This window comes from Delphinus delphis, chromosome 17 (assembly GCF_949987515.2).
Source record: "Delphinus delphis chromosome 17, mDelDel1.2, whole genome shotgun sequence".
NCBI lineage: Eukaryota > Metazoa > Chordata > Mammalia > Artiodactyla > Delphinidae > Delphinus > Delphinus delphis.
This window is the reverse complement of record NC_082699.1, coordinates 29,197,709-29,211,772: the sequence shown is the minus strand read 5'-3', so window position 1 is coordinate 29,211,772 and position 14,064 is coordinate 29,197,709. Positions and strand designations below refer to the sequence as shown.

General features: G+C 38.3%; 1 protein-coding gene across 3 annotated transcripts in view; it reads right to left on the bottom strand.

Annotated features, from left to right (window-relative positions):
• WWP1 (WW domain containing E3 ubiquitin protein ligase 1) overlaps positions 1-14,064 on the bottom strand; it is a 121,534-nt gene that overhangs the window by 47,471 nt on the left and 59,999 nt on the right. For all 3 annotated transcript variants that reach the window (XM_059994847.1, XM_059994846.1, XM_059994848.1), the window contains 3 exons: positions 11,994-12,330; positions 2,751-2,846; positions 1,226-1,400 (listed from right to left, as the gene is read on the bottom strand). In XM_059994847.1, the coding sequence (XP_059850830.1) occupies positions 1,226-1,400; positions 2,751-2,846; positions 11,994-12,330 (608 nt within the window). The remainder of the gene's footprint in view (positions 1-1,225; positions 1,401-2,750; positions 2,847-11,993; positions 12,331-14,064) is intronic.

The following is a 14,064-nucleotide window of genomic DNA, read 5'->3' as shown; positions in this document are numbered from 1 at the left end:
GATACACAGCTTGCCTAATTCTGCCCTGTTTCCCTAAGATTTTCATACATACAACAAAGTCCAACCAAAACACACACACAGTACATAATTTGTTTACTATATACAGCTAACAATGGAACCTGACCACAGACTTCTGTATAAGTTGCTAAAGAACCAGAAATTTACAGCACAAGATGCTGTGCAAGCTGAGTTGGCCCACTGTCTCTCTGCTGGCTATAGACAACCAGGAGAGTGGATCAACCTGCAAATGAGAACTTATTATTTAACCTCCAAAGAAAGTGGAGTTGAATGAGCCATCCTGAGGTAGGATTCTGAAGAGTTTTCTTTTTGTATCTTTCCTAATTCCTTTCTACATTTTGGGGTTTCAAGTTGCCTCAAAACACTATCTATGCCAATATTTAAAATTTATATTTTCTACTTCTTGCGATCAAACCTATTTAACAGAAGTCCCCTCCACCCCCCATTCTTATGGATGTTTGCTTATGACAATAAATGATCACCAATTGGTCAAAGTTTCAGACAGCATTAGATTTTTTTTGGAACAAAACTACCCCCAATCCCAAGAATATATATTTGGTGGTCCAAAACAGATGAAAGCATTTCTGAGAATCTGGAATGGGAATCAGAATAGCTGGAATATGCAAAACTGGCCTTAAGTAAAATCAGGAGGTAACTGGTTTTGTTTAAAGCAAACCAAATGATTATAACTAAAAGTAGAAGACTAGGAACTGGTAACGACAAGTTATTTTATTAAGAAATTGCATTTATGAAACTACCACTTAATAAGGAGAAAACCTGATTGTATAGTTATGATAGTAAACTAGAATTTAAAAAAAAAATGTTAAAAGTGCTTATGTATGGGCTTCCCTGGTGGCGCAGTGGTTGAGAGTCCGCCTGCCGATGCAAGGGACACAGTTTGTGCCCGGGTCCGGGAGGATCCCACATGCTGCGGAGCGGCTGGGCCCATGAGCCATGGCTGCTGAGCCTGCGCGTCCGGAGCCTGTGCTCCGCAACAGGAGAGGCTACAACAGTGAGAGGCCCGCATACCGCAAAAAAAAAAAAAAAAAAAAAAAAACTGCTTATGTATATCGGAAATGCTAATTATTTACTAAAGATCAACTAAAAAATACCTTGTAATGTATAACATTTAAGAAAAATCACGAAGATAGAAAAGGGAAAAGCCTGGAGGAAAAGCTGTATTAACATCTTATAATTTCCTAATTACCGAGTAGAGGTATCGTTGGTTGAACTGTTGCATAGCTCCCTGCAGTTGGTTCCGCTGAGACTGCCACTGTTCAAAATTCCGCACAGATTCCATGGTAGGCCGCTGCCAGGTTGTTGTCCTGGTGTTATGATCTACATAATAAACTCTTCCCCGATCATCAACTCTTCTTTCCCAACTACCAAAAATAAAATAAGCAATAGTAAAAATGAAAATAAAGAATAATCTCTTACTATAAGAAACTGGAAAGTAGTTAGGTAATACTTCACTTAAATAATTTAAAAATCAAGTCCAAGAGCTAAGTTTAAAAGAATGTAAATACTGATACTCCTCAGAAAAATTATGAACATGTAACACTTGCTATCTATTTTAGCTAAACTACCTTCCCATTCTTCCCTATATGATTTCTAAGGGCTGTCTAAAAAAGAGGCCATAGACTGAACAGTAACAGTATGACTATACTTTCTCCCTCTTTTTTTGATAAACATTTACTGAGTGTTTACTGTATACCTGGCAATCTGCCTCTATCATTCCTGCCCACGTAAAGGGTTTTAACTCAACTTATATAGCTTTTTAACCTACCTTTCACGGTTACACTGCTGCTGAACTAAAGTGCAGATCGAGCCATGCTGTTCCACCTATCACCGTTCTCTGGCATGGCATAAAAATGAACCCATTCGCCATTTCAGCCTTAACTCCCTTAAGGTCTTTCAAGGGACCCATATGAGAGCCAAATCAATTACTTGCTGGCCCCAAATGTGTCATATGTTTCATTCTGTCATGCCTTTGTTTTAATATCCCCTCAGAACAGAATGCCCTTCTCTACCAGCCAGAATTCTCCCCATCCTCCAGTTTAGTTCACCTTAAGCCAATTTATGTCATTAATTTATATGATTTCAGTATCCTTTCAGCAACCAATCTCACAAAAATAACATAGTTCTTGTCTGAAGTTTCTGGACTTTGAATATGTTTTATATTGGTGGACCCTGAGTTGCATCTGGAAAGACAGTTTGTGAATGACCTTGAATGACCACTTAAGAGCATAAACTTTATTTAGTATGTAACAGAAATGCTTTTTCATTTAAAACCCTCTATTATTTTAGTCATAATGTAATACAATTTTACTTGCAGCAATCTTTTAGATAATAATTTTGAATGATACTAATATTTATTACGTAAGTGTCATTCAATAGCATAGTTTAGATCCCTATCTATGGAGAACCATACATATAAACTATCCTAAATATGACTTTCATTCCTTAAAAAATAACAAGGACTGAAATTGGATCAAAATTCTACAACTACTCTCAGTAAACTCATGCCAATGTTTGACAATCTCTTGGAAGCCCTTCAGACTACCTGTAAAAGAGACACAATGTAACAAATTTCATCTACTGAACATTCATTACTCACAAAAGTAAATCAAGGAAACATAACATGTAGAATGAATCATTTTATAATGTATTAAATAAACTTTTAAAATTACATGTATAAAACACAACTGAAGATGCATAAGATGCTACATTACCCTGGAGGTAAAGGTTGTGGCCTCTCCCATGTGGTCGTTCGAGTGTTATGATCCACATAATAGGTTCTACCATGAGGATCTTTTCTCTGTTCCCACCTTCAATGAAAAAGCAAAAATAAAAGATAACAAACTAAGACAATCTGAAAAATGGTTCCTTCTTATAATCCAAAAAATTACAGATAAGTTTTACTTTAAAAGGTCACAGATATACATAAAATAAAGTTGTTTCTTTTTTCAATTATTGTGCTTTTTTTTAAAGAAGATATCTTTTTTAAAAAAATATTTATTTACATATGTATTTATTTAGTTGCACTGGGTCTTAGTTGTGGCAGGTGGGCTCCTCAGTTGTGGCTTGAGGGCTCCTCAGTTGAGGCTCACTGGCTCCTTAGTTGAGGCACGTAGGCTCCTTAGTTGTGTCATGCGAACTCTTAGTTGAGACATGCATGTGGGATCTAGTTCCCTGACCAGGGATGGAACTCCAGCCCCCAGCATTGGGAGTGTGGAGTCTCAACCACTTCACCACCAGGGAAGTCCCTATTGTTGCCTTTTAAGTTCTTAATTATTCACCTTTCATCAACAGTACTGGCAACTCAGTAAGTACAGTTAGCAGAGGAAGACAGAATAATACGTAAAGTTTTTAAAAGTTACTAATTTACAGAATTCCAAATCATCAGAAAACACAAATTCAATCAAGAGCAGAGGAACTTTCAGCCTAGTATCATGCCCAGAGCACAAAATGTCAATGAAGTAATATCCATTTTTGCAATTTAGAAAATACACATCTAAAAGATTTTAGCAGAAATCTCCTTAAAGTATGTTGTGACACAGCTCCATGAAAATTCTTTCTTCTATCTGCATATAGTGTCTTCTTTTTGTGCACACTATCCCTCTCTTGTCTTTGGTAAGCCTCGGAGTTTATGGACATCCAATTTTATCTTTTTCTGTTCTATCTCAAAGACACTCAATCTCTGATTTTCCCCACCCTCATTTTCTCCTCTGTGATCCCTGTTTCTTCCTTTCCAGTCTTTCCTTAAAATGGTATAGAAGAAAAATTTTAAACATAAAAAATAAAAACCTGGTATTTCTGAGTTTAATATTCTTGTTTTCACCTGAAAGTAGAATAAATGGAAAGTATTTTCCTTTCGCTTAAACACAAGGATCCAATTTAATTTGACTTCTTTTTGATTAGAGAGGCCTTTAATTTTTAAATTATTTTCCTACACAATGACCGTATTAAAGTTATTCCCTAACAAGGTGTACACATACATACATATCTTAAATGGCATGCAAAAAATAATCATTTGTTTAAGCTGCATCTGACAAACATTAGCCACAACAAGCTTAAACAGTAACCATGAACAATAAAGATGCCCAAGTTCACAACCGATTCAGGATCATATAGATTATTAAAAGTATCTATTATGAAACAGTGGTATAAAATCCTACACTGGAACATTCATGCTACCCTGTAACTACAAAAATTTAGATATTCCTCATAAGTATTTTACTAAAAATAATAACCTGAAATTTCAGATTTAATTCATATGTTTTTATATAATAATAAATGTTCATGGGAAGGCAGGATTTAAATATGTAATTTCATTTTAAAGACATTTCTGGAATACCTAGGACACAAACCAGTGGGTTACTTATTTGTAGGAAAGCTTAACAGCCAAAAACAAATACCTACAAAATATATCGTTTCAAGAACTTCCTGATAATGGTACTTTTGCTATTTTTAGGTATTAATTCCTATAATCAGTTCTTGAATTTGTACTGCTATTCTATATCAAAATTTCCTGGTTTCCAAACTTTCTTTACAAATACTCTTTACTACTTTTAATTTAGCTTTAATTTTTATCAAAATTATATATACTTTCACATACTATTTAATATATATCTCACAGTTATATAATTATGTAACCTCCACACAGTTTAAACAATCAGATAGTCTATGAGGCTCATTACAAAAAAACAATAGTGCCTACTGTCCCCTAATCTCATTTTCTACTCCCCGAAGGCAACATTTTCAACTGTTTTAGCCAATTCTTTTAGTATTTACCTCTTTTTTCTTATTAACAAGCTTACTCTACTAATTTAATTTCAAGCATAATTTATTGATTTCTCACTATGAAAGGTGAAGCTGTAAGTCTCTTTCCTGCACAGATGTACGCATATACACTGTAACCTGGACCCTCCTTCCAACTCTTCCAAATACACACATATGCTGTGTCCTTCCCTTATAATTATTATGACTGTGTAAACCCTCCTGACAGCTGAGCTATGAACACACCATGATTTGTCTCCTTTCCTCCCATTTCCTTATTTTCTTCGTACTTATTAATTTAACTACAAATACTTTCTAGTTGCATAAATCTCCTCTCAAAATATTCAAGCTCTGGGCTTCCCTGGTGGCGCAGTGGTTGAGAGTCCGTCTGCCAATGCAGGTGACGCGGGTTCGTACCCCGGTCCGGGAAGATCCCACATGCCACGGAGCGGCTGGGCCCGTGAGCCATGGCCGCTGAACCTGCGCGTCCGGAGCCTGTGCTCTGCAACAGGAGAGGCCACAACAGTGAGAGGCCCGCGTACCACAAAAAAAAAAAAAAAAAATTCAAGCTCATTGGGTATTTTATCAGTCACACCTGCCATCAAGCTTTCCTTTCATCATCTTGCTGGTAACTCCTTTCACTTGGATCCCCCGTCCTTCACTTTTATTTACCTAAATTTGGAGGAACAGGCATCCTGGTAGCCTCCTCAGAGAGTAAACTTACATGGGAAGTAAACTTTTGGAAACCCAGGATGTCTGAAATGTATTTATTCTGTGTGCACACTAACAGTGAGACTAGATCCAGAATTCTAGGCTGAATATAATTTCCCTCAGCATTTAAGGTATATTGTCTCCTAGCTTCTTGTGTTGATTCTGAGAAGTCTAATGCTTTATGAGATTTGATGATTATGAGATTTGCTTTTTTCCATTTTTTTTAAATCTCTGGAAATGTTTATAATTTTTTCCTTTGGCCCCAATGTACTAAAATTTTCATAACAAGTTATCTTAATATAGATTTATTTTCACTTATTATCCTGAGTTTTGGTGACCCCTTTCCATAAGAAGTTCCTCCTTCTTGTTTGTAAAAGGTGGGTTATTTTTGGTTATTTTGTTAAATATCTCCTATTTTCTCTTTCTGGAACTTCTCTTATCAGACCTTCTGAACTGGTCCTCTAATTTTTCTATTTTATTTCTTTTACTTTATAAATTTATGTTCTACTTTCTGGGAAATTCATTTACCTTTATTAGCCACATCTTCCAGTGAATTACATTTCCAAGAGCTTTTTACAAACCTCATTCTTCCTTAATATGTTACATCTACTCTTGTCCCTCTTAGAATATTAAAATAGTCTGTTTTCTTCAAGAGCATTTTCTAGGTTGTTTGTTTTGATCTTTACCCTTCACATTAAAAGGTTTCCCTCAGATGTCTAATGAGTAGGGCACCAAAAAAACTGACCAGGAGCTTTGTAGGTGGGGCTTGTGGATTGTGGAATTAATTGAAGGGCAATATAATGAGGCTACTTTGTTGGTGAACAAACAGATTATCAGTATTTTAGTCTTTGGGCAGCGGCGTGGGCGGGGCTTTGACAGAAGACACTTCCAGTCTCCTGGGTGGAATAGTAAAATCCTGGTTGTCAGTATTTTGGGATTTGGGTATGAAAGAAGAATGTGGGCTTGGAAATTCACTTATAACTTTATTCAATTATTAACATCATAAAGGTTCACTTATGTCCCCTGGTGTAGTACAGTACCTTGCCCTCAATTGTGCCTGGTGTTCCAAATGCAGAGAACCTCCAGAGAAGAAACCCCTAGGCAAGGTAGCAGTCCTAGCTGCAGGAAGGAAAAGTAGGGATTCATTTCTCAATGTGACTTTCAAACAATCTTGCTGTTTACAGTGCTGTCTTCACAGCCACTTCCAAAGGTATCTGATGCTGCCAATTCCTGGGCCTTCAGGGTGGAAGCCTGAAAGGAGTTTCAGGGGCTCCAATGCGTAGAACTGGCTTTCCCCACTGACAGGCCAGAATTCAGCTCTCTTGGATTTGCAAAGTCATCCTCCAGATGACTGCAACCTCATGAGCGACACTGCACAAAAGCACCCAGCTAAACCACTTCCAGATTCCTGAGCCTCAGAAACTGTGTAAGATTATGTTTGTTGTTGTAAATTGCTAAATTTTAGGGTACTTTGTTACACAGCAATAATTAATACAAAAGGAAATACTATAAACCCATTCAAAAGGATTAGGGTTAAGCCTACACATTTAGACGAAAAGCTTCACGAAGGTTGGGCCTTGATCAATATTGCTCATCAGTGTACTAATAGCACATAGCACAGTGTCTGCCACAGAAGAGATGCTTACTAAACATTTATTAATATTTGGTGAATGTGTGCACCTACTTGTACTGACATGGAAATATGACCAAGTTTTAAAAAGCAACTGAAAAATAGTATGTAGAGTGTGATTCCATTTTCTTAAAATAATTCTACAAGTCTTTGCAAAATAGTAATTCACATAGTTGTTCTTTATCCTTTTCACCTACTTTTATCCTTCCTCTCATAGAACCTGTCACTATCTGACATTATTGAGTAGGTTTTTAATGCAAGGCCACTGCTGGTCAGCCTGCTGTAACACTAGCTCCACAGCAGCAGAGTCTTGGGCTCTCTTGCCCCTCTGAACACCCAGTGCCTGGAACAATGACCGAGAGAAGCTCGCAAATATATGCCACTGGAATAATATTTAGACACCACTCTCTCTGTGGTAAGCTTAAGGGGTATTTTAAAAGTTTCTGTATCATTTAAATGTTTTATTTGGTCATGTCTTAATTTTGTGATCAGAAACAAATTTTAAATTAGGGGACGGCTTCCCTGGTGGCGCAGTGGTTGAGAGTCCGCCTGCCGATGCAGGGGACACGGGTTCGTGCCCCGGTCCGGGAAGATCCCACATGCCGTTGAGCGGCTGGGCCTGTGAGCCATGGCCACTGATCCTGAGCGTCTGGAGCCTGTGCTCCGCAACGGGAGAGGCCACAACAGTGGGAAGCCTGCGTGCTGCAAACAAACAAACTCCTGTCATGCCCCACCCTGTCTTCCTGGGGTAGGGCATCCCAGGTCGTGGACATGCCATGTACCCAGTTGCCCTCTGCTGACAACGTTCTTGGGACAAAGAACTCCTGGCCCACAGGGGAGGAGCCTGGTCAGTTTCACCACCTGACCCAGTGACTCTAGGATCCCAGTGTGCTTTTCTCCCCTGCCCTGACAGCCGATTCACAGGAAGGCAGCTTGCTGAGTTTTTACTCCCAGAGAGTCTACCTTTGGGGGCATGACGGTTGCCAAGAATGAGTCCCCAGTGTGTGAGTGGTGACCAGAGCAATCCTTGGGCAGCAATGAGGAAGGAAGGTGCTGGCGGGGAAAAAGGCGGGTACCGGGATAAAGGGGCGTGGTCTCAGGCTTGATGTGGGAGACTCACAGTGATAGCCAACTAGAGCTGTACCCGGGGGTACTATAAAAGTGATGAGCTGGAACTGGCCAGAGACTAGATTATCCCTGCAGTGGAAATTCATGAGTACCCCTCAACTAGTTGCAAATTACCAGGTCGATTGATGAGACTTCTCAATAGAATTCTTTAATTTCACAGGGATAAGTGCTAACTTATAACCGCTACACCTCACCTTCAACCATAATACTCTCCCTTCCTAGTATTCAGATGTAGCTTCCCTTTCTCATAAATTTCCAAAACCTACTGCTGAAGAAAGACCTTGTTAAAATAATAATAAATGTGGAAGAATTTTGTTAAATATATTACAATAAAAATGATAGAATTTAGTTGCTGAGTGGGTAACTACTGGTTTCAAACTTGGATAATGGGGTAGGTGGTAAGACTTGCCTTCTCATAAACCACGACCAACAGTTGCCCCTCTCTCCTGTATGGCTTGCCAATCTCTCTCCTGGCTCCTGCCCATCAGCAACTGACCACCATTATTAGGTCACTGCCATTTTTTAAAACAAAAAAACTACTCCTCAATACTGTATCTTTTCTTGCTCACCTCTACCAAACACTCCTCTCTCCCTGTGTGTTCACAGGGAAAAAGTTTTATGCATTAGTTCTCACTCTTTCAAAGAGTTTTCTATCACACTTCCATCCCTTCCATTCACTCCATCACACAGCAGTCTGAATACAGCTCTATTTCCCAGAAATCATTCTGTCAGAGATCAACAATAAATAATCTCTTTGTTGTTAAATGCAATGGGTGCCTTTCAGTTACCTTACTTGAATTTTCAGTAGCTTTTGACCTTGTTACCATTTCCTCCGAATCATTTACAAGCCAGGGCCTTTGCCCAATTGCTCACTCACTCAAAATCATTTAATCAAGCACTAATTCACTTATAAATATTTATTGAGTACCTGCTATATGGCAGGCATAGTTTTAGGCACAAGGAATACAGAAATGGACAAAATAAAGCCCCCTTTTCAGTCTAGTGGAGAGAAAACTGACAAAAACACAAAAATGTATGTCTCATGGTGATTTAAGTGTTATAAAGAAAAGTAATACAAATAACATCATGCTGATTAAAAGAACCCTAGTCAAAAGAGTACATACTGATTCTATTTATGTTAAGTTCTACAACAGGGAAAACTAATCTATAATCTATTGTGGAAAAAAGCTTTTAAGGAGGAACAGTGGCTGCCCCCCTCCAAGTAGGGACAGGGACTGACTGAAAGCTTGAGAGAACTTTCTGAGGTGATGATAATACTCTAATCTTAATAAAGGAGTGACAAATGAGCATTTGTCAAAACTCATCAAAATGGTACATTTAAGACTCATGCATTTCCTTCTATGTAAACTTTACCAAAAAATCTTTAAGCAAATATTGAATTCTAGTTAATGATATGCAAGCCGAAGTTTTGAGGGGCAAAATGTACTGGTATCTGCAACTTAGTTATCAGGAAATTATATTTAAACATTAGACAAATGGAGAGATGAAGAGATGTGTGATAAAGCAGGCAGAGTAAAATGTCAACTACAGAACCTAGTGGTAGATAGATATATGGGTGTTCACTGTAAAATTCTTTAAATTTTTCTGCATGTTTGTAAATTTTCATAACAGAAGGTTGGGAAAAAATAAGGCAGGGGATGGGGTTCAGAGGGACCTGATTTGGACAGAGGGAATCAGGAAAGGCCTCTGGAGCAAGGTAACATTTGAGCAGAGACACGCAGCTATCTGAGGAATAACACTCCGCACAACAGTCAGAGTACAAGCAAAGAAAGGGCTCTAGGCAAGACGACGCTTGGCATAACACTCACTGGGGCTGGAATACGCTTCCTTCAGAACACTCGTGATTCTAGCATCTACGACTGTACTGTGTAGTTAGCCACATAAGTTACCCAAGAGCGGACACACGGGAACTAAGAAGATTGTTGCGGAAAGAGGGAAGATGACGCAGATTGGAAACTGCTGGCTCAGATGGTCACACAAGCCAAGTGCTGCATAAGCCAGAGGGGTCACCCTTGCCTCCAGCCTCCGACTCTACCTCCCACAGCTAATTACCACACCCATCGTAACGTCGCCCCAGGAGACTAGCATCTACCTTAGTGCAGGCTGTTTTTACTTCTCACCTGGATTAGTAGCATCTCAACCTTCTAGGTAACAGCTCACAGAGTTAAGAATACACTTTACATAAATGCCTCTGTTCACCCTAGACTGCTATTTACCTACAGATTTTACACACATAAGCACACATCAGAAAAACAAACTTTCCCAAAACAGTGTTTACCTAACACACTTCAGTTTTCTATTCTAGTCCATGTTGACTTACTTTATTATGTTTTCAAATGCTGGTCACAATCTATTAATAGGCTGCAACTTGCAATTTGAAAATCACTCATCTAGATCCCTACAAAATTCTCCTAATGCAAAGATCACATACAGTGGCTACAGGCATGCTGAAGCATGTACTTGGCCACACAGAATTACGTTTATGTACTTACCACTTTAAACAGGAATATGCCCACTTCTCTCATGTATGAAACAACCTAGCTGCTATTCTAGCTTGTCCCTTAACTCCTAATCTGTCTATACCACTCCTAGAATAATTTTACTAAAATGCAAATATGACTGTGGCACTCCCCTGCTTAAAATTCTTTAATGTTTATTCATGGTTTTCAGGAAAAAACTCCCAAAATTTTAGCAGGTATACAAAATTCTTCAGAGGACTGTTTATTCTTCAGTACTACATAGCTTGCTTCCTCCAACGCTCAACTCAAGCTGTAAAAAAATACCATTTCCTGAGTTCAGTTTACTCGTTTATGGATGTTAGAAATCCGAATGTGCAGTTGGCGCCACTAAGAATGAAACCTTTCACCACTTGTGCCTCCATTATTGCTGTGCTAACTCCTACGCCTCTTTCAGAAATCCACTCAAGGGTCACCTCTTCCAGAAAGTACTCTTTATCTCAGTATAGCAGGTTACTCCCCACTAACTTCCCTCTACATATGTTCCCTCCCACAGCACCCTAAACTTACACACCTCTTGCTTAGCTTTAATTGAACTGTATAGACAATGACTATTTATTTATCTTTACCCCCACATCAGATCATGAGGTTCTTGACAGTAAGAAGAGCTTCTTATATATTGGTGTCATAATGGCAGACACATGAGACTAAGATAAATGACTAAGTTGCCAAAGACAGAAGACAAAGGGAAAATGAGAGATTTTTGAGAGGAAAGGGAAGAAATGCTTGCAGGAAGCAGTGGAGATTTCCAGTAAGTAGAAAAAAATAAGCCCAGAGAAAGCTCTGGTCTGGATATATAGATTTAATAGTTAAAATGATGGGAGAGTATAAGATTCAACAGAGGCAGCACATTCAGGAGAAGACCAAAGGCTGAAACCACGATTAGGCAATAGGCAAAATCAGATGAGCCAGTAAAGAGCACTGAGAAAAAACAGTTCAGAAAGTAAGAAAGGGTATGGACACAGTGACTGTGATGAGCAAATGATGGCAATGAGGTAGAGACCTCTAGAGGTGCAGTTTCCACAGCTAGAGAGTAGAAATTCTAACTGCTGTAAGCTGTGCAAGACAGCACTGTATACACCGTACTTTCATCACAGCATTCTCAAACTGTATTGTATGTATGTTTAAAAACCTGAGCCACTAAACAAGCTTCTTGGAGGCAGAGACAATCGATCATTAATTTAACATACCCGGATGGCAGAGTTTCTGTGTTGGCATTTCCAGACTGCTGCCGGACAGGTTCCACACAAACATCTGGCTGTCTTAATTTGGCTGCTTCGAAGGCAGAGCTACTTCCAGAACTGGAGGTAGAAGGATCTAATGTACTTCTAGCTTCAGACCCAAATGCTGCACTGTTAGAAAGAATACATTCATTGTTTTCTGAGGAGGTCAGTATTTCTTGAACTGGAGGATCTTCGACAGTAGTACTAGTGCAATTTGAAGACAAGGCGGTTTCTCCAGATACTATTGCAGTACCCGTGGTGGAAGCATTATCAGTTGGTGCAGATGAGGATGATTCTCCATTAACTGAAAGGGGAAAATTAGTAAGATGATCTATCAAGGAATGACAAAGCAACCAGTTAACCCATCAATTACATTTATTCAGAGCCTAATTTATACTGAGCAACATATCAGGTATGGACAGAAATAAGACAGACAATAATTTTTGTTGTTCACATTTTAGAGATGAACGTTAAAATAATAAAACTTAAGACTATATATATATATGTATATATACATATATATATATATATATATATGTATACGTATATACCAATAACCCTAACTTAGAGAAAGAGAAAACAACATGAACAAACGTTTTTCCTCCAAAGAATCAATTCTGAATATCTGCATGGGTTATATAAAAACCTTAAAATGACCCCATTCAAGCTCCCTTTCCTATGCAAAATGCAGCTAATATCAAAAGAACTCTTGCCAAATATAAAGTGGCATTAATTCTTAAGAAAGTACTACAGGGGACTACAAAAAGATCCAGGAACTCGTTCTACACTTGCTAAAGAAATAACCCAGCACTGGGATCCAGCGATATAATTTTCTTTATTTTCATTTCAAATGTGATTCATCCATTTCAACTACGTGTCACTATAAAAGTGAGTCAAATTAAAACTGGAAAGAGAATAAATTATTGAACAAAATCTATTAGAAAATCACACATCAAAGTTTTAACTGAAACAGAAAAGGGAGACATAATTAAGAGTAATGGAACGTTCAGGTGGATTTTTAAAGAAAGAGATTTAAATAGTGGGAAGGACAGAAACGAGTACTATTAAAGGAATCAAACAGTAAGCACAAAAAACAACAGAACCAATGAAGTTCTGTACCAACTACAGGGGAGAGTAGCTTTGGGAGAAAAAAAATCAATAACAAAATATAAAAAATAAAATGTTTATAGTGCTACCGGTACTCAACACTGTTAGATAACATGAAGAAAAGAAAAGAGAATGTGCAGAGAGACTAAATTCTGGGTCTCTTACATGATGTTCAGAATTGATATATGATAGTCAAAGTGAATTTACTTATTTAATTTTCACTCTTCAACAATGCAGAAATTAATTTCCAAAAAAAGAAAAGATTAGCAATAGTATTTTCAAAGCAAAATAACACTAAATGGGAAAAGAGGAATATTTGACAAAAGACAATCCAGTCCAATAAGAAAGAATCATAAACTCTTAGGCTTACTAAAACATAGCACATGCTACACAAACTGTTAAAAACAGAGGAAGAAAATTAATTATTAAATAGCACCTTTCAGTTGTTCAAGGCAAAAACTTCTCTCCTACAACAATTCAACTGCAAGTGCTCTCAGCTCTTCTCTCCGTCTACACCACTACCCCTCTGTCCACCGTTCCTTGTTTACTCTACTGCAATAGCGTCCTAATTGGTCTGCCTGCTTCCTCTCCGGTCCAACTCCAATCCATTCTCCAAACAGCAGCCAAAATAATCTTATAAAAGCATACACAGATGTTTTCACGCCGTAATTAAACATACCCATTACAACCAGAATAAATTCCAAACTCTTTACCACAGCTCATGACAAAGACTCTACACAGTCTACTCCACAGGTACACCTGACTTCTCAAAATGGTCTCCTTTCTGTTCCTTGAATAGAACAAACGCCCTCCCATTCAGGGACGTGCACTTGCTGTTCCCACCGTCTCAGAATAGCTCCTGACTAGCTGCTTCTTATCACACAGAGTCCAGACTCAACCGCTCCTTCAGAAAGGCAGTGCTGGGGTATCT